The sequence below is a fragment of the Oncorhynchus masou genome, chromosome 24 (genome assembly GCF_036934945.1).
Source record: "Oncorhynchus masou masou isolate Uvic2021 chromosome 24, UVic_Omas_1.1, whole genome shotgun sequence".
Taxonomy (NCBI): domain Eukaryota; kingdom Metazoa; phylum Chordata; class Actinopteri; order Salmoniformes; family Salmonidae; genus Oncorhynchus; species Oncorhynchus masou.
In genome coordinates this window covers 88,561,717-88,584,879 of record NC_088235.1, presented here as the reverse complement: position 1 = coordinate 88,584,879, position 23,163 = coordinate 88,561,717, and the positions used below count along the sequence as shown (strand labels likewise).

General features: G+C 44.5%; 1 protein-coding gene across 1 annotated transcript in view; it reads right to left on the bottom strand.

Moving 5' to 3' along the window:
• Nucleotides 1–3,913: 3,913 nt before the first annotated feature.
• Nucleotides 3,914–23,163, bottom strand: part of LOC135511743 (leucine-rich repeat-containing protein 52-like) — a 49,452-nt gene continuing 30,202 nt past the window's right edge. Inside the window, exon 2 of the mRNA XM_064933219.1 lies at nt 3,914–4,242. Within this exon, the coding sequence (XP_064789291.1) occupies nt 3,914–4,242 (329 nt within the window). The remainder of the gene's footprint in view (nt 4,243–23,163) is intronic.

Sequence of the window (23,163 nt, the reverse complement as noted above, 5' to 3'; positions counted from 1 at the left end):
CTAACCCTAAGCCCTAAGTCTAAAATAGCCTTTTTTCCTTGTGGGGGCCAAAATGTCTCCACTTTTCCTTGTTTACTATTCTTGTGAGGACTTCTGGTCCACATAAGGACAGTAAAACCAAAAACACACAGATGTGTTGTTGAGTACAACTCTGCCTACAGTTATGGAGAGAGACAGAGATGAATACAGGAGAGATAGAGAGGGATAGGGAGAGAGAGATAGGTGTGAAAGATTAGAGCCTCACAGTAGCAGATGTGAGAGAATGGCACTGGGAAGTAGAGAGAGAGAGAGAGAGAAATGCACGTGTTATCTCTGAGCCTGCTCTTTTCTCCGAGCCTACCCAGACGCTAGCAATGTGTGTGCATCCAACTTGTATGATAATGGTTCAGTGGACTGCCTGAAACCAGAACTCTCCAGAACAGACTGGACACACAAAAAACAAACACACACACCGGCTGTCTCCTCACGTCCGCGCAGTCATCTCTGTCTGGGCCAGCTCATTATAGGACAGAGATCTGTGAAGCAAGGCCCCCTAGTATGTGTCTGTGTAACCAGCTCTGTGATCCCCCGATACATAATAATATTAGAAATACATAATATTAGCACAAAAAGCTAATTTCTCTAAACATTTGTGCACATATTTGTTTACATCCCTGTTAGTGAGCATTTCTCCTTTGTCAAGATAATTCATCCACCTGACAAGTGTGGCATATCAAGAAGCTGAATAACCAAGTGTAACCACGCCAACCCAGGACCACCCATGGCTGCGCCTCTGCCCAGTCATGTGAAATTCATAGATTAGGGGTTAATGAATGAATTTCAATTGACTGATTTCCTTATATGAACTGTAACTCAGTAAAATCGTTGAAATTGTTGCCGCAATGTAATAACCTGTTGGTATTTTATGAAGGTTTGGTGTGGTATGTCTATCATCAGGCTTAGCTACTGCAGGGCTATGAAGGCAGTGTGCACTGGAGCTCCAACTCTCTCCGACAGTTGAACTTGAGGTGAGGAAGAATGTTTTAGGCCTACCAAAGTTACTCCTTTAATCTAACAATATAATGCTTATCCTTATAAAAAAATATTAACCAATTAGCCTCCTGTACGCCTATCTGTATAATAGTAGCCTGACAAGGATAAATAAAGCATGTCGGTGTCGGGAACATTTCTCGGCCTCTCTAAGGCTTGGCCTAACCTTCTCTTCCTTTATATTTATTTCTAGAATATTCATCCACATTGGACACCTTGGTGTATTTGCCTGTCTGCATGTAATGCCCTGAGGGATTTAGTGCTCTAATCTTGGACAGCTGAACCGTAAGGTGGACAATTATTGTTTTAGGAAAGTAAAACCAATAAAACAATAAGCTATAAAGTTTTTAATATGCTACACATTTGAACACAACGAAAAGTTTTTTTGTAATTTGTTAAAGGCAATTTTTAAGGACACGTAAGTAACTGGATAATTTCACCAATATCACTAGATTATTGATGGCACTGACAGCGCTAAGACGGAGGTCTACTTCTCTCTATTTACTCTTGGATCTGAACAGGATTAATATTGTTATTATTATTATTATTATTGTTATTATTATTATTATCAGTAATCGGTTTCTATGACTGCTCTCCTCAGGTGCAACAGTTTACAGTTTGAAGATTCCTTTTCTTGTCTCGTCTCCTTCATTTCAAGCCCTAGAGAATCACTATTGCATATGAAGGAGAGGAGACAAGTAGAGGAAGCCCTTGTAGACTTGAGATGCAGCCCTAATCTGATGGCAAGATCATGACGTTCTGCAACAATGCATGAACGTTGATGGCTGTTTAATATACCAACCCCCTCACCCCTGAGTCAACCAGAAGCAAGAGCCACACACAATGATACACTCACAGGACCTTGGCTGAGGTCACAGCATGCACACACACACACAGACACACAGAGCTCTCGGGGGATGAAAGGGGGCCTCAGGTGCCAGAGGATACTCTTATTGGTCAGTTGCTGACATCAGCAAGATTCTAGTACATTGCCCTTGGCGACTCACTGCGCAACAACAGTTCTGTAACCGAGAGAGAACCCTCTCACACACACACACACACACACACACACACACACACACACACACACACACACACACACACACACACACACACACACACACACACACACACACACACACACACACACACACACACACACAAGCCTTCCATTTGTAAACACACACCCCCTACATGACCTCTCTACACCCTTACATACCAACCACTGGACTCAAACCCTTTACCCCCACACCTCTTACACCCTTTACACACCCCAAATCCCCCTGATCCTGTTGCTCCTTCAGTGATGGTATTTCTACCCTGCTCTGTCCTCTCACGAGTTAACACAGACCCCTTCTGGCCCTGTCGACATAAACCCAGCCCCCCAATACATGGAACAGACACCTGCACAGCAGTCTCATCTGTCCTGAGGCTGTGAGTCTGCTGAGACGGTTTAGCTGCTCATAAATCTATCATCTGATATTGACCAGCTAAAGCTTTGACAATTGAGCTGTGTATCTGTGTCTGTGCATGTGTGCGTATGTTTGTGTGTGTGTGTCTGTGTGCGTATGTTAATGTGTGTGTGTCTGTGTGCGTATGTTAATGTGTGTGTGTCAGTGTCTGTGTGCGTGCATGAGTGTGTGAGTGTCTACTTGCTTGTGTGCCTGCTTGTTCGCATGTGTGGGTGCATGTAGTGACAGCTATGGACTCATCTCCCGTGTGTGGAGGGATGGAGTGAGGGATGAAGAGAGAGATGGAAAGACGGATGGAAAGAGGGGTGTTAATGTTTCCAGGCCTGAGGGTCTGACTTTAGCTGTGCCCTTGAGAGGAGTGCATGTGTGTCAGTGTGGATGCGTCTCAGTAGGCAGGAACACGGAGTGTGATTACAAATTACCCACCCAGTGAAACGTAGTGCTGACATCCTCCTAATGCTCTATGCCCACATATAAACACACACACTGCTGCTCTCATCAACTACACTGGAAATAACCTGCCTCACACACACACTGCTGCTCTTATCAACTACACTGGAAATAACCTGGCTCACACACACACACTGCTGCTCTCATCAACTACACTGGAAATAACCTGGCTAACACACACACTATTCTCATGTGTATGCTCTGTGCTAAAGAGTTTGAGGTGGACAGAAGGGAGGTGGGGGAGACAGAGGAGGGGCAGGGTTTGTCTAGACCTATGAATCACTTGTTCCCCCTGTTGAGAGAGATGCTGTGCAATGGTTCTGCCCCAGTTACCGTAGCTAACTCTGGGCAGAACTAGAATATTAACATACTGTAGACTTACAAACTGTGTGTTTACCGGTTTATTCACTATTCCAGGGTCTTTTTGATTTACCAGAGAAACCAGCTCTTAGCATCTGTGATGAGTGTGTGATGTAACAGTGGGGGGCTTATTGCTCTTAATATTTCAGAAGTCACTCTGTAGTCCTGAAGTGGAAGGCCTATTTCCCCTTATTGCTCTCTCTCACTCGCACACACTCGCGCACACACACACACACACACACACACACACACACACACACACACACACACACACACACACACACACACACACACACACACACACACACACACACACACACACACACACACACACACACACACACACACACACACACACACACACACACACACACACACACACGGGGTAAAATGTCTGTCCTGAAAGACAGGACTGTCTTTCTACAGAGTACAAGGTCCCAGTGTCCTTTATTCAAATTACTCCATTCCTCTTCTTTTCTTCAGTGTCCTTCCATCTCACTCCATAGCTCTTCCTAATGTATCCTCTCTTCTTCCTCTTCTGCCTTTTTCGCCTCTTCTCTTCCGGCTGTTCAGAGTCCCATCCCCTCTTCCTCATAACTCAATCACACTTGCATGCAAGGCTTATTCACATCCCCATTCCCCTGATTCCCTCCCCCCATCATCCCTCCCCTCATATGTCTCTCCTCCTCGTCATCACTGTCCATGTCTTCCCCCTTTCTCTTGTTGTATCTCTCGTACAGCACCATGAGGACACCCATCACCCATGCCGACACGGTGCCAGCGCTGAAGATGACGAAGCCGATAGCGATGAAGAACAGGTAGTCCCAGTAGCCCAGGCCCTGGTGGCAGTCTGCCCTCAGCTGCATGCCCACTTCAGCCAGCCGTTGCCCAGACAGCTCTGGAGGCCCCTGGCACACTGTCTGGCCCTCGTCTACAGAGAGGGAGAGAGACAAGAAAGAAAGAGTTAGCCATCTCAAGAGAAGGAGAGAAAAGAGAGATTTAGCTGTCTGACCCTCGTCTGAAGAAAATCCCTCCTTCCCTCGTACCCCTGGCCAATAGGGGTAACAGTGAGCGCTGTTACCTTCAAGTAGGTTTTGGTTTTGCTAGGGCGTTGTGGACAGGGATGGAGGATGCAAGTTGCAAGTTCGAATTCAGGGATAGAAAGCTGTTTTAAGCCTATCCCAAACCTTAACGCTTACCTTAACCATTCAGAATTAATGCCTACACTTAACCCTTACCTTAACCATTCAGAGTTAATACCTACATTTAACCCTAACCTTAACCATTCAGAGTTAATACCTACACTTAACCCTTACCTTAACCATTCAGAGTTAATGCATAAACTTAACCAAATCAAATCAAATCAAACCAAATTGTATTTGTCACATACACATGGTTAGCAGATGTTAATGCGAGTGTAGCGAAATGCTTGTGCTTCTAGTTCCGACAATGCAGTAATAACCAACAAGTAATCTAACTAACAATTCCAAAACTAATTTCTTATACACAGTGTAAGGGGATAAAGAATATATACATAAAGATATATGAATGAGTGATGGTACAGAGCAGCATAGGCAAGATACAGTAGATGGTATCGAGTACAGTATATACATATGAGATGAGTATGTAAACAAAGTGGCATAGTTAAAGTGGCTGGTGATACATGTATTACATAAGGATGCAGTAGATGATAGAGTACAGTATATACGTATACATATGAGATTAATAATGTAGGGTATGTAAACATTATATTAGGTAGCATTGATTAAAGTGGCTAGTGATATATTTTACATCCTTTCCCATCAATTCCCATTATTAAAGTGGCTGGAGTTGAGTCAGTGTGTTGGCAGCAGCCACTCAATGTTAGTGGTTGCTGTTTAACAGTCTGATGGCCTTGAGATAGAAGCTGTTTTTCAGTCTCTCGGTCCCAGGTTTGATGCACCTGTACTGACCTCGCCTTCTGGATGATAGCGGGGTGAACAGGCAGTGGCTCGGGTGGGTGTTGTCCTTGATGATCTTTATGGCCTTCCTGTAACATCGGGTGGTGTAGGTGTCCTGGAGGGCAGGTAGTTTGCCCCCGGTGATACGTTGTGCAGACCTCACTACCCTCTGGAGAGCCGTACGGTTGTGGGCGGAGCAGTTGCCGTACCAGGCGGTGATACAGCCCGCCAGGATGCTCTCGATTGTGCATCTGTAGAAGTTGGTGAGTGTTTTTGGTGACAAGCCGAATTTTCAGCCTGAGGTCGTCCGCAAACTTGATGATTGAGTTTGTCTGTGATGCGTATGTTAAAACTTACTACCCTCTCCACTACTGTTCCATCGATGTGGATAGGGGGTGTTCCCTCTGCTGTTTCAGTCGTTTTGGGTGAACAGGGAGTACAGGAGACCACTGTTGTGTCTCAAACTTGATGATTGAGTTGGAGGCGCACCCTTGAACAGGGAGTGGGGCCCCAGTGTTGAGGATCAGCGGGGTGGAGATGTTGTTGCCTACCCTCACCACCTGGGGGTGGCCCGTCAGGAAGTCCAGCACCCAGTTGCACAGGGTGAGGTCGAGACCCAGGGTCTTGAGCTTGATGACGAGCTTGGAGAGTATTATGGTGTTAAATGCCGAGCTGTAGTTGATGAACAGCATTCTCACATAGGTATTCCTCTTGTCCAGATGGGTTAGGGCAGTGTGCAGTGTGGTTGAGATTGCGTCGTCTGTGGACCTATTTGGGCGGTAAGCAAATTGGAGTGGGTCTAGGGTGTCAGGTAGGGTGGAGGTGATATGGTCCTTGACTAGTCTCTCAAAGCACTTCATGATGACGGAAGTGAGTGCTACGGGGCGGTAGTCGTTTAGCTCAGTTACCTTAGCTTTCTTGGGAACAGGAACAATGGTGGCCCTCTTGAAGCATGTGGGAACAGCAGACTGGTATAGGGATTGATTGAATATGTCCGTAAACACACCAGCCAGCTGGTCTGCGCATGCTCTGAGGGCGCGGCTAGGGATGCCGTCTGGGCCTGCAGCCTTGCGAGGGTTAACACGTTTAAATGTTTTACTCACCTCAGCTGCAGTGAAGGAGAGATGCATGCAGTGTAGCCTAGTGGTTAGAGCATTGGACTAGTAACCGAAAGGTTGCAAGTTCAAATCCCCGAGCTGACAAGGTACAAAATCTGTCGTTCTGCCCCTGAACAGGCAGTTAACCCACTGTTCCTAGGCTGTCATTGAAAATAAGAATTTGTTCTTAACTGACTTGCCTAGTAAAATAAATAAAAAAATGTTTCCGTTGCAGGCCGTGTCAGTGGCACTGTATTGTCCTCAAAGCGGGCAAAAAAGTGATTTAGTCTGCCTGGGAGCAAGACATCCTGGTCCGTGACTGGGCTGGATTTCTTCTTGTAGTCCGTGATTGACTGAAGACCCTGCCACATACCTTTTGTGTCTGAGCCGTTGAATTGAGATTCTACTTTGTCTCTATACTGACGCTTAGCTTGTTTGATAGCCTTACGGAGGGAATAGCTGCACTGTTTGTATTCGGTCATATTACCAGTCACCTTGCCCTGATTAAAAGCAGTGGTTCGCGCTTTCAGTTTCACGCGAATGCTGCCATCAATCCACGGTTTCTGGTTAGGGAATGTTTTAATCGTTGCTATGGGAACGACATCTTCAACGCACATTCTAATGAACTCGCACACCGAATCAGCGTATTCGTCAATGTTGTTGCCTGACGCAATACGAAACATGTCCCAGTCCACGTGATGGAAGCTACGACATTTGAAGTTTGAGTAACATGGATGCACGTCTAATTCTGAAGTGAGAGCGGGGAAATAATAGAGCTTGTTGGACGTAGAAGGGAAAGAGAGGGGGGAAATAATAGAGCTTGTTGGACGTAGAAGGGAAAGAGAGGGGGGAAATAATAGAGCTTGTTGGACGTAGAAGGGAAAGAGAAGGGGGAAATAATAGAGCTTGTTGGACGTAGAAGGGAAAGAGAAGGGGGAAATAATAGAGCTTGTTGGACGTAGAAGGGAAAGAGAAGGGGGAAATAATAGAGCTTGTTGGACGTAGAAGGGAAAGAGAAGGGGGAAATAATAGAGCTTGTTGGACGTAGAAGGGAAAGAGAAGGGGGAAATAATAGAGCTTGTTGGAAGAAGGGAAAGAAAAATAATAGAGCTTGTTGGACGTAGAAGGGAAAGAGAGGGGGAAATAATAGAGCTTGTTGGACGTAGAAGGGAAAGAGAGGGGGGAAATAATAGAGCTTGTTGGACGTAGAAGGGAAAGAGAAGGGGGAAATAATAGAGCTTGTTGGACGTAGAAGGGAAAGAGAGGGGGGAAATAATAGAGCTTGTTGGACGTAGAAGGGAAAGAGAAGGGGGAAATAATAGAGCTTGTTGGACGTAGAAGGGAAAGAGAGGGGGAATAATAGAGCTTGTTGGACGTAGAAGGGAAAGAGAGGGGGGAAATAATAGAGCTTGTTGGACGTAGAAGGGAAAGAGAGGGGGGAAATAATAGAAATGACCACAATGCAGCACACCCACTCACACAAAGCTGTAATAACCTTAGTGACAAATGATTTGTAGACACTATAGATTTCCTCAGGGTAATGCAGGTCTGGGACACATCTAGGACACACACACACACACACACACACACACACACACACACACACACACACACACACACACACACACACACACACACACACACACACACACACACACACACACACACGCATTTGACCAGCCTTCATAGAAACACAAGACATCTCCAAGGACAGATAGTGTTGTTTTCCTTCTCTTGGCATCTGTTAACAGCTGGCTTCTAATTAAAAAAAGATGAAAATGAGCAGAGACAAATTAAACACCAGTTCTCTCTTGCTCTTTATCTTGTTCTCTCTCTCTCTCGCTCTTATTCTCTCATCATTAGATTTTTTTTCTGACCTTAAATCAGTGTGTATAATTGACTTCATCCTACTCCTCATCACAACTTAAGGGGCTAAGAGGCTGCTGCCATTGCCACTGTATCTGTCAATCAAACCATTACAGACAGTGATGTGTGAGGAGAGAGGAGACCCTACAGACTGGGTCACCTCTGTCAAATCACACCATTACAGACAGTGTGATGGGAGAGAGGAGACCCTACAGACTGGGTCACCTCTGTCAAATCACACCATTACAGACAGTGATGTGTGAGGAGAGAGGAGACCCTACAGACTGGGTCACCTCTGTCAAATCACACCATTACAGACAATGATGTGTGAGGAGAGAGGAGACCCTACAGACTGGGTCACCTCTGTCAAATCACACCATTACAGACAATGATGTGACTGGGTCACCTCTGTCAAATCAAACCATTACAGACAATGATGTGTGAGGAGAGAGACCCTACAGACTGGGTCACCTCTGTCAAATCAAACCATTACAGACAATGATGTGTGAGGAGAGAGGAGACCCTACAGACTGGGTCACCTCTGTCAAATCACACCATTACAGACAATGATGTGTGAGGAGAGAGGAGACCCTACAGACTGGGTCACCTCTGTCAAATCACACCATTACAGACAATGATGTGTGAGGAGAGAGGAGACCCTACAGACTGGGTCACCTCTGTCAAATCAAACCATTACAGACAATGATGTGTGAGGAGAGAGGAGACCCTGACTGGGTCACCTCTGTCAAATCACACCATTACAGACAATGATGTGTGAGGAGAGAGGAGACCCTACAGACTGGGTCACCTCTGTCAAATCACACCATTACAGACAGTGATGTGTGAGGAGAGAGGAGACCCTACAGACTGGGTCACCTCTGTCAAATCACACCATTACAGACAATGATGTGTGATGTGTGAGGAGAGAGGAGACCCTACAGACTGGGTCACCTCTGTCAAATCACACCATTACAGACAATGATGTGTGAGGAGAGAGGAGACCCTACAGACTGGGTCACCTCTGTCAAATCACACCATTACAGACAATGATGTGTGAGGAGAGAGGAGACCCTACAGACTGGGTCACCTCTGTCAAATCACACCATTACAGACAGTGATGTGTGTCAGATGAGGAGACCCTACAGACTGGGTCACCTCTGTCAAATCACACCATTACAGACAATGATGTGAGGAGAGAGGAGACCCTAATACTGGGTCACCTCTGTCAAATCACACCATTACAGACAATGATGATGTGAGGAGTGTGTGTGTCTGGCTGTGAGAGGAGACCCTACAGACTGGGTCACCTCTGTCAAATCACACCATTACAGACAGTGATGTGTGAGGAGAGAGGAGACCCTACAGACTGGGTCACCTCTGTCAAATCACACCATTACAGACAATGATGTGTGATGTGTGAGGAGAGAGGAGACCCTACAGACTATCACCTTTGTATTGCTGTCAAATCACACCATTACAGACAATGATGTGTGAGGAGAGAGGAGACCCTACAGACTGGGTCACCACTGTCAAATCACACCACTACAGACAATGATGTGTGAGGAGAGAGGAGACCCTTGGGTCACCTCTGTCAAATCACACCATTACAGACAATGATGTGTGAGGAGTGACTGGGTCACAAGGCTCTGTCAAATCACACCATTACAGACAATGATGTGTGAGGAGAGAGGAGACCCTACAGACTGGGTCACCTCTGTCAAATCACACCACTACAGACAATGATGTGAGGAGAGAGGAGACCCTACAGACAGGGTCACCTCTGTCAAATCACACCATTACAGACAATGATGTGTGAGGAGAGAGGAGACCCTACAGACTGGGTCACCTCTGTCAAATCACACCATTACAGACAATGATGTGTGAGGAGAGAGGAGACCCTACTGACTGGGTCACCTCTGTCAAATCACACCACTACAGACAATGATGTGTGAGGAGAGAGGAGACCCTACAGACTGGGTCACCTCTGTCAAATCACACCATTACAGACAATGATGTGTGAGGAGAGAGGAGACCCTACAGACTGGGACACCTCTGTCACTGGCTGATCCTCCAAGAGAGGGGAGGGAGAGAGTGGGAAGGTGTCAGATGAGGAAGACTGGATATGCAGAGAGAACTGGATATGCACTGCCTAATAATTTCATCTCTCTCTCAACCCCCCTACCTCCCTCCATCTCTCCTCCCTCCATCTCTCCTCCCCCCACTATCCCTTTCTCATGTTGAATTGCATTTACTTGTCCTTTCCAAAAAAGAAGACAGAGAACTTTTATTTTCTTCTTCCTAGACATTAAAGTGTGCGTGTGTGTGTGCACATATGCGTGCCTGAAGGCATGTGTCCGTGTGTTCATGTTTGCGTGTGTGTGTGTGTGTGTGTGTGTGTATGTGTGTGTGTGTGTATGTGTATGTGTATGTGTGTGTGTGTGTGTGTGTGTGTCTGGCTGTGAACGGGGCACTGATGGATTCATACTGTTAATGATGTTAATTAAATTGCACTCCTCTTCCAATAATGACAGAGGTCTTAAGGAGGGGGTGAATGATGGAGAGAGAGAGAGAGCAAGAAAGAGACAGAAAGAGAGACAGAAAGAGAGATGAACAAATATTAGTCTATGATAGTATGCGCTACCAGCTCTCACAATCTTATGTCAGAATTAGACGTTGATCCATTTTTCTCAAATGTCAAATTTAGAAGCTGTTCCGAATGTCAAATCTCAACGTGTTTAAGGTTAAGTTTGGGCATTAACTCCACATTCTTAAGGTTAGCAGGTCAGATCAGACATGGAGGGTAACCTCAGCTTTCCGTCTGGGCAGAAGGTTTGGGATAGGCTAAAAACAAAAATATAAAAAACAGCTTTGTATTGCTGGATTCAATCTCACAACCTTTGGAATCAGAGGCAGATGCTTATGGCCCCCACCCCCACTTGAGGATAACAGCACTCACTGTTGCCTCTAGTGGCCAGTTTCCACGTCATCTCCCAACGTCCTCAGACATGGACGGACGTTGAATACTGTCTTGTATCAGGTTTGACCTGGCTGAGTATGGGAGAGGAGAAGAGAGAGAGACTAACTGTTGAGTTGACCCCCAGCACTAACAGTGTCATATCTGTAGCCCTCTGTAGTCATGTAGCATGTATTATAGTGTAAATCCACAATCAGCTCTTCCATATAAACTTGATATATTTAGATGGTTAATCAAGGACATCTCTCATATCCAACCGAAATGCATCCTATATTCAACAAGGCCATGAGGTTGTAGCTGAGGACAGCTGTCATATATCTCTGATTGGACAGGTGTGCATGTGTGTGTGTGTGTGTGTGTGTGTGAGTGTGTGTGTATGTTTGTGTCAGGGACTTGCTCTGAGTTTAATGCAGGTCAGGATCCGACAAAGCAGATCAGACACGGATTGTAACCTAAGCTTTGCCTGTCTGGGCAGAAATAGACTGGCACATGATGACGTTGAGTTAGCTAGGCAACATTATGCAAGTTCTTATTCTGATTAGGCAGGATGTGCTTAGTCCTTACCTTGCCCCGGCACACAGACAAATACGAGGTAGACCAACTCAGCTCAGTTGGCCAGGAGCAAGTAGTTGAAGCTCACGGTATGGTTTTGGTCCTTTGTCATTCCGCAACTTGTTATTGATTGTGAACCGATCAGATGATTGACATAATAATGGAACAGTGACATCCATTGCAGGGTTACTTCTTTGGCTGGAGCAAAAACCTGCACTCTCACCGGCTCTTTATGGATCTTCCTCTCTCCCTCTCGCTCATCTCATCCCCTTTCTCCTTCTCCCTCCCCTCTCCCATTTTCTATCCCTATTTCTCTCCATCTCTCTCGCTCTCTCCAGTGTGTATTAGATCACATTGGCTGTCCCTTGCGTCACTCTGTCATAATCTGTGAGGGGCCTTGTCCCGTTGACAACCCGTCATCTCTTGCATGCACGCACACGCCTGCTTCAGCCCTAGGGGAGACGGGATTGCTGTGCCCCCTTACCCCCACCCCCATCCACACATCACATCACATAACAGCCACCACTCAACCGGCCCATCTCATCTTCATTACAAACAGACGCCCCAGAATGGATGGTCCACTGTCTGTTTCAGGCTATCTCCCTCTGTCTGTTTTTATTTGTCTCTTCATCTCTCTCTTTCTGTATAGTTCTCTGTCTCTCTGTCTCTCTGTCTCTCTCTCTGTCTGTCTGTCTGTCTGTCTGTCTGTCTGTCTGTCTGTCTGTCTGTCTGTCTGTCTGTCTGTCTGTCTGTATGTCTGTCTGTCTGTCTGTCTGTCTGTCTCTCTCTCTCTTTCTCTCTAGCTCTCTCTCTCTAGCTCTCTCTCTCTCTTTAGCTCTCTCTCTAGCTCTCTCTCTCTCTCTCTAGCTCTCTCTCTAGCTTTCTCTGTCAATCTCTCTCTCTCTCTGTCAATCTCTGCCCACGTAGAGAATGAACCAAACCACTGTGGGTGCTTCACTGTCAGTATCTCTCTTTATAACACAACCATGAGGAGACTGACTTATACAACAGCTCCCACACTGAAGAGGCTTTCAGCTACTCCATACTACTGCTAAAACACAACATCAGTTAGAGTGACTGTCGGACTCCTCTTCTATCTTCACACCACTGAAAACCACAGCACAGGTTAGAGAGAGAGAGAGAGAGAGAGAGAGAGAGAGAGAGAGAGTCATCTTTCCAGGGCCTCAATTTACTCATACCCTACTGGAAAGCTGTGACAGGACTATACTATTACAGTTTTCGCTTTGGTGCATATCTTAGATCAAAAGTGCAATTCTTGATACTACTTATACAAATTCCAAATAATCTAGTCACTTGTGCACATCATTAAAGCAATTTCCTATTCCTTTGAACAAATTGCAATTGATAATGTACAAGTGTCAGCTTTTTTCCACATTATCAATTGCTCATGTCATGTTGATCAAAATATAGTAGATGGTTCTCTGTTGAATAGTCTTACCCCTCAAAACATCTAGGCATTAGTTCCTTGCATAAGCCATTACATGCAAAATTGTTGAACTATTTGTCATAAACTGTCAAGCATAGTTTTACACATTTCTATTAGACCTTTTGTACAAAAACGTGAATTGATGAATCGTGCAGGTGAAATTGACCCTCACTCATGAAGGAATGTAAAGTGTTAGTTCAACCAACAATCAAACAGTTGTCTAAATTGCTCAAAGGTGCATCTCATGAAGAATCAATTGGCAAGCATATATAGACAGACCACAACACAGAGTTGCAATTTTCCAATAATGGATGGACCAGGAAACGAACAGGGTCAACAGCCAAGAGGAGGAAGAAGAGGAACAAGGATGCGTGGTGGAAGGCAAAACAGAGGAAGAGGCAGAAAAGGACATAGGGTCTATCTGATGACATAAGGGCCACTATTGTAGACCATGTTGTCAATCATGGCCTTACAATGGCTGAGGTGGGTCGAAGGGTGCAGCCGAATATTGGGAGATCAACCGTGTCCTCAATAGTTCAAACGTATCGAAGAGAGAACAGGTATGTCCACCAATGTACAGTGCACTGTTACTGTATATAAGCAGTATACTGTATACTTCCTACAATGCTTTATATTACAGTAGTCCACTTGTATTTCACAGCATACAAAAATATACTCTATACAGATACATACTGCACCTTACATGCACCCACCTGTATGTTTTACAGTAAAATGTGTGTTTGCATAGTTTTTGTCTATGTCTAATGCATCACTGCATTTTTCCCCACATAGGACTGCAAGATTACCTCAAACCGGTGGCAGAGGACGCCTTTTCACACCTCAACAGGAGGAGGCTATTTGCACCATGGTTCGAGCAAACAATGCCATGAGACTCAGGGAAATACAAAGGACCATTATAGAAGACAACGATGTCCTTGAAAACATCCATACGGTTAGCATCTCAACCATCGACAGGGTGCTGCATAGAAACCAGATGAGTATGAAACAGCTGTACTGTGTACCATTCCAAAGGAATGAGGACAGAGTTAAGGAGCTACGGTACCAGTATGTACAGGTAAAACATATATCTATGTAACTACTTTACAGCAACATTTTATAGTGATACATAGTACAGTAAGCATAAACTGCACACATTTCCATTGCTGTGGAAGGAACATGCAATATATGTACATTTTATATCACTCTTTCTTACCAAAACAAATTCAACTGTGTGTTCTGGGATATAGAGTATGATGGAGTTGGAATCAAGTGAACCCTCTCACAACTTTGTATACGTGGATGAGGCTGGCTTCAACCTGACCAAATGCAGAAGGCGGGGTCGGAATATCATCAGTCACAGAGCTACTGTGGATTTGCCAGGCCAATGGGGAGGAAATATCACCATGTGTGCTGCTATTTCAGAGCATGGTGTCCTAACCCATATCCCCCTTATAGGGCCATACAACACCCAGCATCTACTCAACTTTTTAGAGACTCTCTACAGGGCTCTCATCCCTGATGATGTGAGGGGTCTGTTTAGAGAGGATTTGCCAAAGTATGTGGTCATTTGTGATAATGTGAGTTTCCATCGATCAACCATCATAAGGCAATGGTTTGTGACACACCTGAGGATGCTCATAGAATTCCTCCCACCTTATTCACCATTCCTTAACCCAATTGAGGAGTTCTTTTCAGCATGGAGGTGGAAGGTGTACGATCGTCAGCCACACACACAGATGACCGTGCTGGCTGCAATGGATACAGCGTGTGAGGACATCACAGTAGACGCCTGCAGAGGATGGATAAGGCATTCCAAAAGATTCTTTCCACGTTGCATTGGAAGGGAAAATATCCGGTGTGATGTGGATGAGAATATGTGGGCCGACAGACAGGAACATCTGCATGTGTAGAGACAGCACAACAGTGCTGCGGGCAAAGTTGTGCCTTAGGGGTGGTTTCCTGTGTTTCTTTCAAATTTAGTTTTTTTTCCTTTGTGCCCCTTGGGTTGTCCAGTCTCTTTCAATCAATAACCCACATACAGTAATATGTAAATGGTACTGTTGAAATTGATATGCCATAGAAGTGCAGCCTTGTGCATTTTCAATACAGTAACTGTCATCCGAACTGTAGCCTAAGTTTACATCAGGTAATAATGTCAAAGTACACAGTTACATTGACAACATGCCTAAACATTTTGACGACCTTGTTCGTGAACAATGACTCAATGACTTATCATTCTGATGACACTGACATGATCATTGGCATGAATATTTACTTTTGAGAGGTGTACTAAGGATTTTTAGTGACTGACTAGCTTTAGAAGCATATATTTTGTATATTGCAGTTTGTACAAATTGTTCTGAGAAAGGCACTTATTATTTTGCACATGTTAGGGATGAAGTGAAAAATGCACCAAAGCGACAGAAACTGTAATCATCATTACCATAGTATGGTTGGATGGCTGACCCTGAGTCGAAGTAGAAGCAGTGTTTATTAGTAACTCACATCCAGACTACATACATGTTTTTATCTATACAATCCAGGAGGAGCCACCTGTCCCCTCAGCCCTGTAGTATCATTATTAACATGACTCATCTAGCAAACCATAATTGGTTCTGTGAAAGTTTTTAGAACATTCGTTAGGCCTCAGCAAATGTTCTCATAAGACAAAAAGTGTTTAGTGGTGCTGATGTTGCAAGAACATTCCTAGAACCCATTTCATTTGTTCTTCAAAGGCTCCCAGAATGTTTATTAGGTTGTGGGAACAGTCTGGTGAGAACATTCTGGGGACATCGCAAAGGATACAGTATGTTCCCAAAACACAAAAACTGTCCAGTTGTGCAGATTATTCTATAATGTTTATTTTAGGGTGCAAAAAATATTCACCTGATGTTACAAGAACGTTCCTAGAACACATTTCACTATAATAATATGGAAGAAAATGAAACCTATTCTACAAGATCCAAAATAATTTCCGAAAAACACAACCTTATGGAACAATCATTGGATAGCTTTCAGAATTCACCTATAAATTGGTCCACATGGAAAACTAAAGGCATAGAAACCATAAATGACTTGGTAACAGGAAGTACATTTATTTCCATGACAGAATTCAAAAGTAATTTTCGACTGACCAATGTAGATAGTCTCAAATATATGCAACTTAAAAGTTCCATATCATGACATTTTGATTTGAAATCATCAGAGCAACCTTGATTAAATCCTATTTGAGTCAGAAAAGGATGTTCATATGATGTGGAAGACATAGAAAACCTTGCAGAGAGCATATACAACTGACAATCTCTTAGAAAAAAACATGAACTACTGGAACAAAGACTTAAAAGTAACTGATGTTGGCACAAGATGGAGGGAAAGTTGCAGCATAACTAACGAAATTACATTTAACGAAAATGTAAGCTTAGTCCAGTATAAATTAATGTATAGAATGTATTATACATTATACATAATGTAAGGATATACCTGATGGGTTGGATGATTCTCCTCGTCACTCATCTTGAAAAAAACGTATATTAAAAACGTGGAAATTAATCAATCTTAACACAATGGAAAAATCGAATGATCTATTATTTCAATATTTCAAGTCCTTGTGCTATGGAGAGAAAAGAAATGGTGCTGTTTCAGGCCATGTGGCGGAAAGTGATGTGGGAGCTGGAGATGGGGGTGTGTGCGCTTGTGGGTCTGGGGAGGTGAGATATCGTTGATATTGTTGTTTGTATGTATATGTTTTGTATTGTTTATAAAATATTAAATAAAATATATATTTTAAAAAGAACATCTGGTCTAAGTTCTTTAAGGTTCCCAGAATATTGAGTTAAGTTATGGGAGTTGTCTGGGATGTTACAGAACATTCCCCCAATGTAGCACAATATCCAAATAAGTCAGTTTTTATGACATTCATAGCATATTTGCTTTAGGTTAAACACAATATTCCATTGATTTCACGCAATACACATTTTCAGCTGACCTGGAGATTCACGGGAAATTTCAACAACATTTAGAAAATGTTATATTTACAGTGCATTCGGAAAGTATTCAGAAGTACTGAATAAAGGGTCTGAATATTTATGTAATAATAATATAATAATATATCCCATTTAGCAGACGCTTTTGTCCAAAGCGACTTACAAGTCGGCTGGGGCCACTACTTTTACATATGGGTGGCCCTAGCGGGAATATGCTTATGAGCCACACAGGACCCCATGTAAATAAGGTTCATTATTTTTTATAAATTTGCAAAAATGTCTCAAACCCGTTTCGCTTTGTCATTATGGGGCATGGTGTGTAAATCGGTAAGAAAATAATATAATTGAATCAATTTTAGAAGAAGGCTGTAACATAACAAAATGTAGAAAAGGGGACTGGGTCTGAATACTTTCCAAATGCACTGTAAGTTTGACCTAACATTACCACAACATTCTCAGGGGGCCCCTCAGGGGTGAGTGCTTAGTCCCTCATGTACTCCATGTTCACCCATGACGGAGGGTCAAGTGGGTTGAGGCTTCAAGTTCCTAAGGATCTATCACGGTCCACACACACACCAACACAGTTGTGAAGGGAGAAAGAAAATGCACCATTTAGAGCATCGGGCTGCATGACGGGCTTGACGGGCTGCATGACGGGCTGCATGACGGGCTTAACGGGCTGCATGACGGGCTTGACGGGCTGCATGACGGGCTGCATGACGGGCTTAACGGGCTGCATGACGGGCTTGATGGGCTGCATGACGGGCTTGACGGGCAGCATGACGGGCTTGACAGGCTGCATCCCTGTTTGGTATGGCAACTGCTTGGTATCCAACTGCAAGGCGCTACAGAGGGTAATGTGTACGGCCCAGTACATCACTGGGGCCGAGCTCCATGCCATCCAGGATCTCTATACCAGGCTGTGTCAGAGGAAGGCCCTAAAAATGGTCAGAGACTCCAGCCACCCAAGTCATAGACTGTTCTCTCTGCTACCTCACGGCAAGCCGAACCAATGCACAAAGTCTGGAACCAACAGGACCCTGAACAGCTTCTACCCCCAAGCCATAAGACTGCTAAATAGTTGGTAAAATATACTGAACAAAAATATAAACGGAACATTCAATAATCTCTTAATTTTTACTGAGTTAAAGTTCACATGAGGAAATCAGTAAATTAAAATAAATTCATTAGGCCCTAATCTGTGGATTTCACATGACTGGAAATACAGTTACGCATCTGTTGGGCCTCAGGATCTTGTCACTGTATTTTTGTGCATTTCAAAATTGCCATCGATAAAATGCAATTGTGTCATTGTCAATACCATAACCCCACTGCCACCATGGGGCACTCTGTTCACAACGCTGACATCAGCAAACCGCTCGCCCACGATGCCATACACTTTGTCTGAAATTGTGAGGCCGGTTGGACATACTGACAAATTCTCTAAAATGACATTGGAGCTTATGGTGGATGGATTATCTTGGTGAAGGAGAAATGCTCACGAACAGGGATGTAAAATGTGCACAATATTTTAGAGAAATAAGATATTTGTGCGTATGGAACATTTCTGGGATCTTTTATTTCAGCTCATGAAACATGGGACCAACACTTTACATGTTGCGTTTATATTTTTGTTCAATGTTGTTAACCAAATTACCAAGATCCCCTTACCAAGATGGCATAGCAGTTCAGACGTCATTTGTCCTCGTCTTGTCGTGTCCCGTATATATATATATATATTTACAACTTTTTTTCATACATATTTTTATTTATATTTTCCATAAACTCATCCTCAAAACATTCTCCTACAACCCGCCTCACCAATTTATATTTATAAAAAAGTATAAAAAAGTATTATTTACCTCAAGTCTGAAATCATCCAAGAAGCTAGCCTGAAACTCCAAACTCCAAGAAGCTAGCCAGAAACTAGCCAGAAGCTAGCCAGGAGCTAGCCAGAAGCTAGCCAGGAGCTAATCCAGAAGCTAATCGGAAGCTCGTTGGAGTTTTCGTCGATTCCGGAGCGAGCATGTGTTGTTCCGGAGCTAGCCAGCTGAGGAGTTCCATCAATCGCTCCTGGGCTGCGGTCACCTGTACGGACCCGTTTTGCAGCCTGCGGAGCGCAAGAGGTGGCTAATAACAGACGTCCATCCTATGCTAGCTTGCTACCGATGGCCTGGCTGGCTGTCTGGATTGCCGTGACCCCCAACCAACCTCTCCACTCTGGACCCTTTTGATCACTCGACTAAGCATGCCTCTCCTTAATGTCAATATGCCTTGTCCATTGCTGTTCTGGTTAGTGTTTATTGGCTTATTTCACTGTAGAACCTCTAGTCCTGCTCACCATACCTTATCCAACCTATTAGTTCCACCACCCACACATGCAATGACATCTCCTGGTTTCAATGATGTTTCTAGAGACAATATCTCTCTCTTCATCACTCAATACCTAGGTTTACCTCCACTGTATTCACATCCTACCATACCTTTGTCTGTACATTATACCTTGATGCTATTTTATCTCCCCCAGAAACCTTCTTTTACTCTCTGTTCCAGACGTTCTAGACGACCAATTCTTATTGCTTTCAGCCGCACCCTTATTCTACTCCTCCTCTGTTCCTCTGGCGATGTAGAGGTGAATCCAGGCCCTACAGTGCCTTGCTCCACTCCTATTCCCCAGGCGCTCTCTTTTGACGACTTCTGTAACCGTAATAGCCTTGGTTTCATGCATGTTGACATTAGAAGCCTCCTCCCTAAGTTTGTTCTATTCACTGCTTTAGCACACTCTGCCAACCCGGATGTTCTAGCTGTGTCTGAATCCTGGCTTAGGAAGACTACCAAAAATTCTGAAATTGTAATTTCAAACTACAACCTTTTAAGACAAGATAGAACTGCCAAAGGGGGCGGTGTTGCAATCTACTGCAAAGATAGCCTGCAGAGTTCTGTCCTACTATCCAGGTCTGTACCCAAACAATTTGAACTTCTACTTTTAAAAATCCACCTCTCTAAAAACAAGTCTCTCACAGTTGCAGTCTGCTATAGACCACCCTCTGCCCCAGTTGTGCTCTGGACACCATATGTGAACTGATTGCCCCCCATCTATCTTCAGAGCTCGTGCTGCTAGGCGACCTAAACTGGAACATGCTTAACACCCCAGCCATCCTACAATCTAAACTTGATGCCCTCAATCTCACACAAATTATCAATGAACCTACCAGGTACCTCCCCAAAGCCATAAACACGGGCACCCTCATAGATATCATCCTAACCAACTTGCCCTCTAAATACACCTCTGCTGTCTTCAACCAAGATCTCAGCAATCACTGCCTAATTGCCTGCATCCGTAATGGGTCAGCGGTCAAACGACCCCCACTCATCACTGTAAAACGCTCCCTGAAACACTTCAGCGAGCAGGCCTTTCTAATCGACCTGGCCGGGGTATCCTGGAAGGATATTGATCTCATCCCGTCAGTAGAGGATGCCTGGATATTTTTTTAAATGCCTTCCTAACCATCTTAAATAAACATGCCCCATTCAAGAAATTTAGAACCAGGAAACGATATAGCCCTTGGTTCTCCCCAGACCTGACTGCCCTTAACCAACACAAAAACATCCTATGGAGCTCTGCATTAGCATCGAACAGGCCCCGTGATATGCAGCTGTTCAGGGAAGCTAGAAACCATTATACACAGGCAGTTAGAAAAGCCAAGGCTAGCTTTTTCAAGCAGAAATTTGCTTCCTGCAACACTAACTCAAAAAAGTTCTGGGACACTGTAAAGTCCATGGAGAATAAGAACACCTCCTCCCAGCTGCCCACTGCACTGAAGATAGGAAACACTGTCACCACTAATAAATCCACCATAATTGAGAATTTCAATAAGCATTTTTCTACGGCTGGCCATGCTTTCCACCTGGCTACTCCTACCCCGGTCAACAGCACTGCACCCCCCACAGCAACTCGCCCAAGCCTTCCCCATTTCTCCTCCCAAATCCGTTCAGCTGATGTTCTGAAAGAGCTGCAAAATCTGGACCGCTACAAATCAGCCGGGCTAGACAATCTGGACCCTTTCTTTCTAAAATTATCTGCCGAAATTGATGCCACCCCTATTACTAGCCTGTTCAACCTCTCTTTCGTGTCATCTGAGATCCCCAAAGATTGGAAAGCAGCTGCGGTCATCCCCCTCTTCAAAGGGGAGGACACTCTTGACCCAAACTGCTACAGACCTATATCTATCCTACCATGCCTTTCTAAGGTCTTCGAAAGCCAAGTCAACAAACAGATTACCGACCATTTCGAATCTCACCATACCTTCTCTGCTATGCAATCTGGTTTCAGAGCTGGTCATGGGTGCACCTCAGCCACACTCAAGGTCCTAAACAATATCTTAACCGCCATTGATAAGAAACATTACTGTGCAGCCGTGTTCATTGATCTGGCCAAGGCTTTCGACTCTGTCAATCACCACATCCTCATCGGCAGACTCAACAACCTTGGTTTCTCAAATGATTGCCTCGCCTGGTCCACCAACTACTTCTCTGATAGAGTTCAGTGTGTCAAATCGGAGGGTCTTCTGTCCGGACCTCTGGCAGTCTCTATGGGGGTGCCACAGGGTTCAATTCTTGGACCGACTCTCTTCTCTGTATACATCAATGAGGTCGCTCTTGCTGCTGGTGAGTCTCTGATCCACCTCTACGCAGACGACACCATTCTGTATACTTCTGGCCCTTCTTTGGACACTGTGTTAACAACCCTCCAGGCAAGCTTCAATGCCATACAACTCTCCTTCCGTGGCCTCCAATTGCTCTTAAATACAAGTAAAACTAAATGCATGCTCTTCAACCGATCGCTACCCGCTCCTACCCGCCTGTCCAACATCACTACTCTGGACGGCTCTGATTTAGAATACGTGGACAACTACAAATACTTAGGTGTCTGGTTAGGCTGTAAACTCTCCTTCCAGACCCATTTCAAATATCTCCAATCCAAAGTTAAATCTAGAATTGGCTTCCTATTTCGCAACAAAGCATCCTTCACTCATGCTGCCAAACATACCCTTGTAAAACTGACCATCCTACCAATCCTCGACTTTGGCGATGTCATTTACAAAATAGCCTCCAATACCCTACTCAACTTATTGGATGCAGTCTATCACAGTGCAATCCGTTTTGTCACCAAAGCCCCATATACTACCCACCATTGCGACCTGTACGCTCTCGTTGGCTGGCCCTCGCTTCATACTCGTCGCCAAACCCACTGGCTCCATGTCATCTACAAGACCCTGCTAGGTAAAGTCCCCCCTTATCTCAGCTCGCTGGTCACCATAGCATCTCCCACCTGTAGCACACGCTCCAACAGGTATATCTCTCTAGTCACCCCCAAAACCAATTCTTTCTTTGGCCGCCTCTCCTTCCGTCGAGCACCGCCCGAATAGGCACGGGAGCCAACTTCGGCGGGACTCGTGACATGGACCTTTAAACAGCTTGGAAAATTCCAGAAAATTATGTCATGGCTTTAGAAGCTTCTTATAGGCTAATTGACATAATTTGAGTCAATTGGAGGTGTACCTGTGGATGTATTTCAAGGCCTACCTTCAAACTCAGTGCCTCTTTGCTTGGCATCATGGGAAAATCAAAAGAAGTCAGCCAAGACCTCAGATTTTTTTTGTTGAGATCTCCACAAGTCTGGTTCATCCTTGGGAGCAATTTCCAAACGCCTGAAAGTACCACGTTCATCTGTACAAACAATAGTACACGAGTATAAACACCATGGGACCACGCAGCCGTCATTCCGCTCAGGAAAGAGACACTTTCTGTCTCCTAGAGATGAACGTACTTTGGTGGGAAAAGTGCAAATAAATCCCAGAACAACAGATCTTGTGAAGATGCTGGATGAAACAGGTACAAAAGTATCTATTTCCACAGTAAAACGAGTCCTATATCGACATAACCTGAAAGGCCGCTCAGCAAGGAAGAAGCCACTGCTCCAAAACCACCAT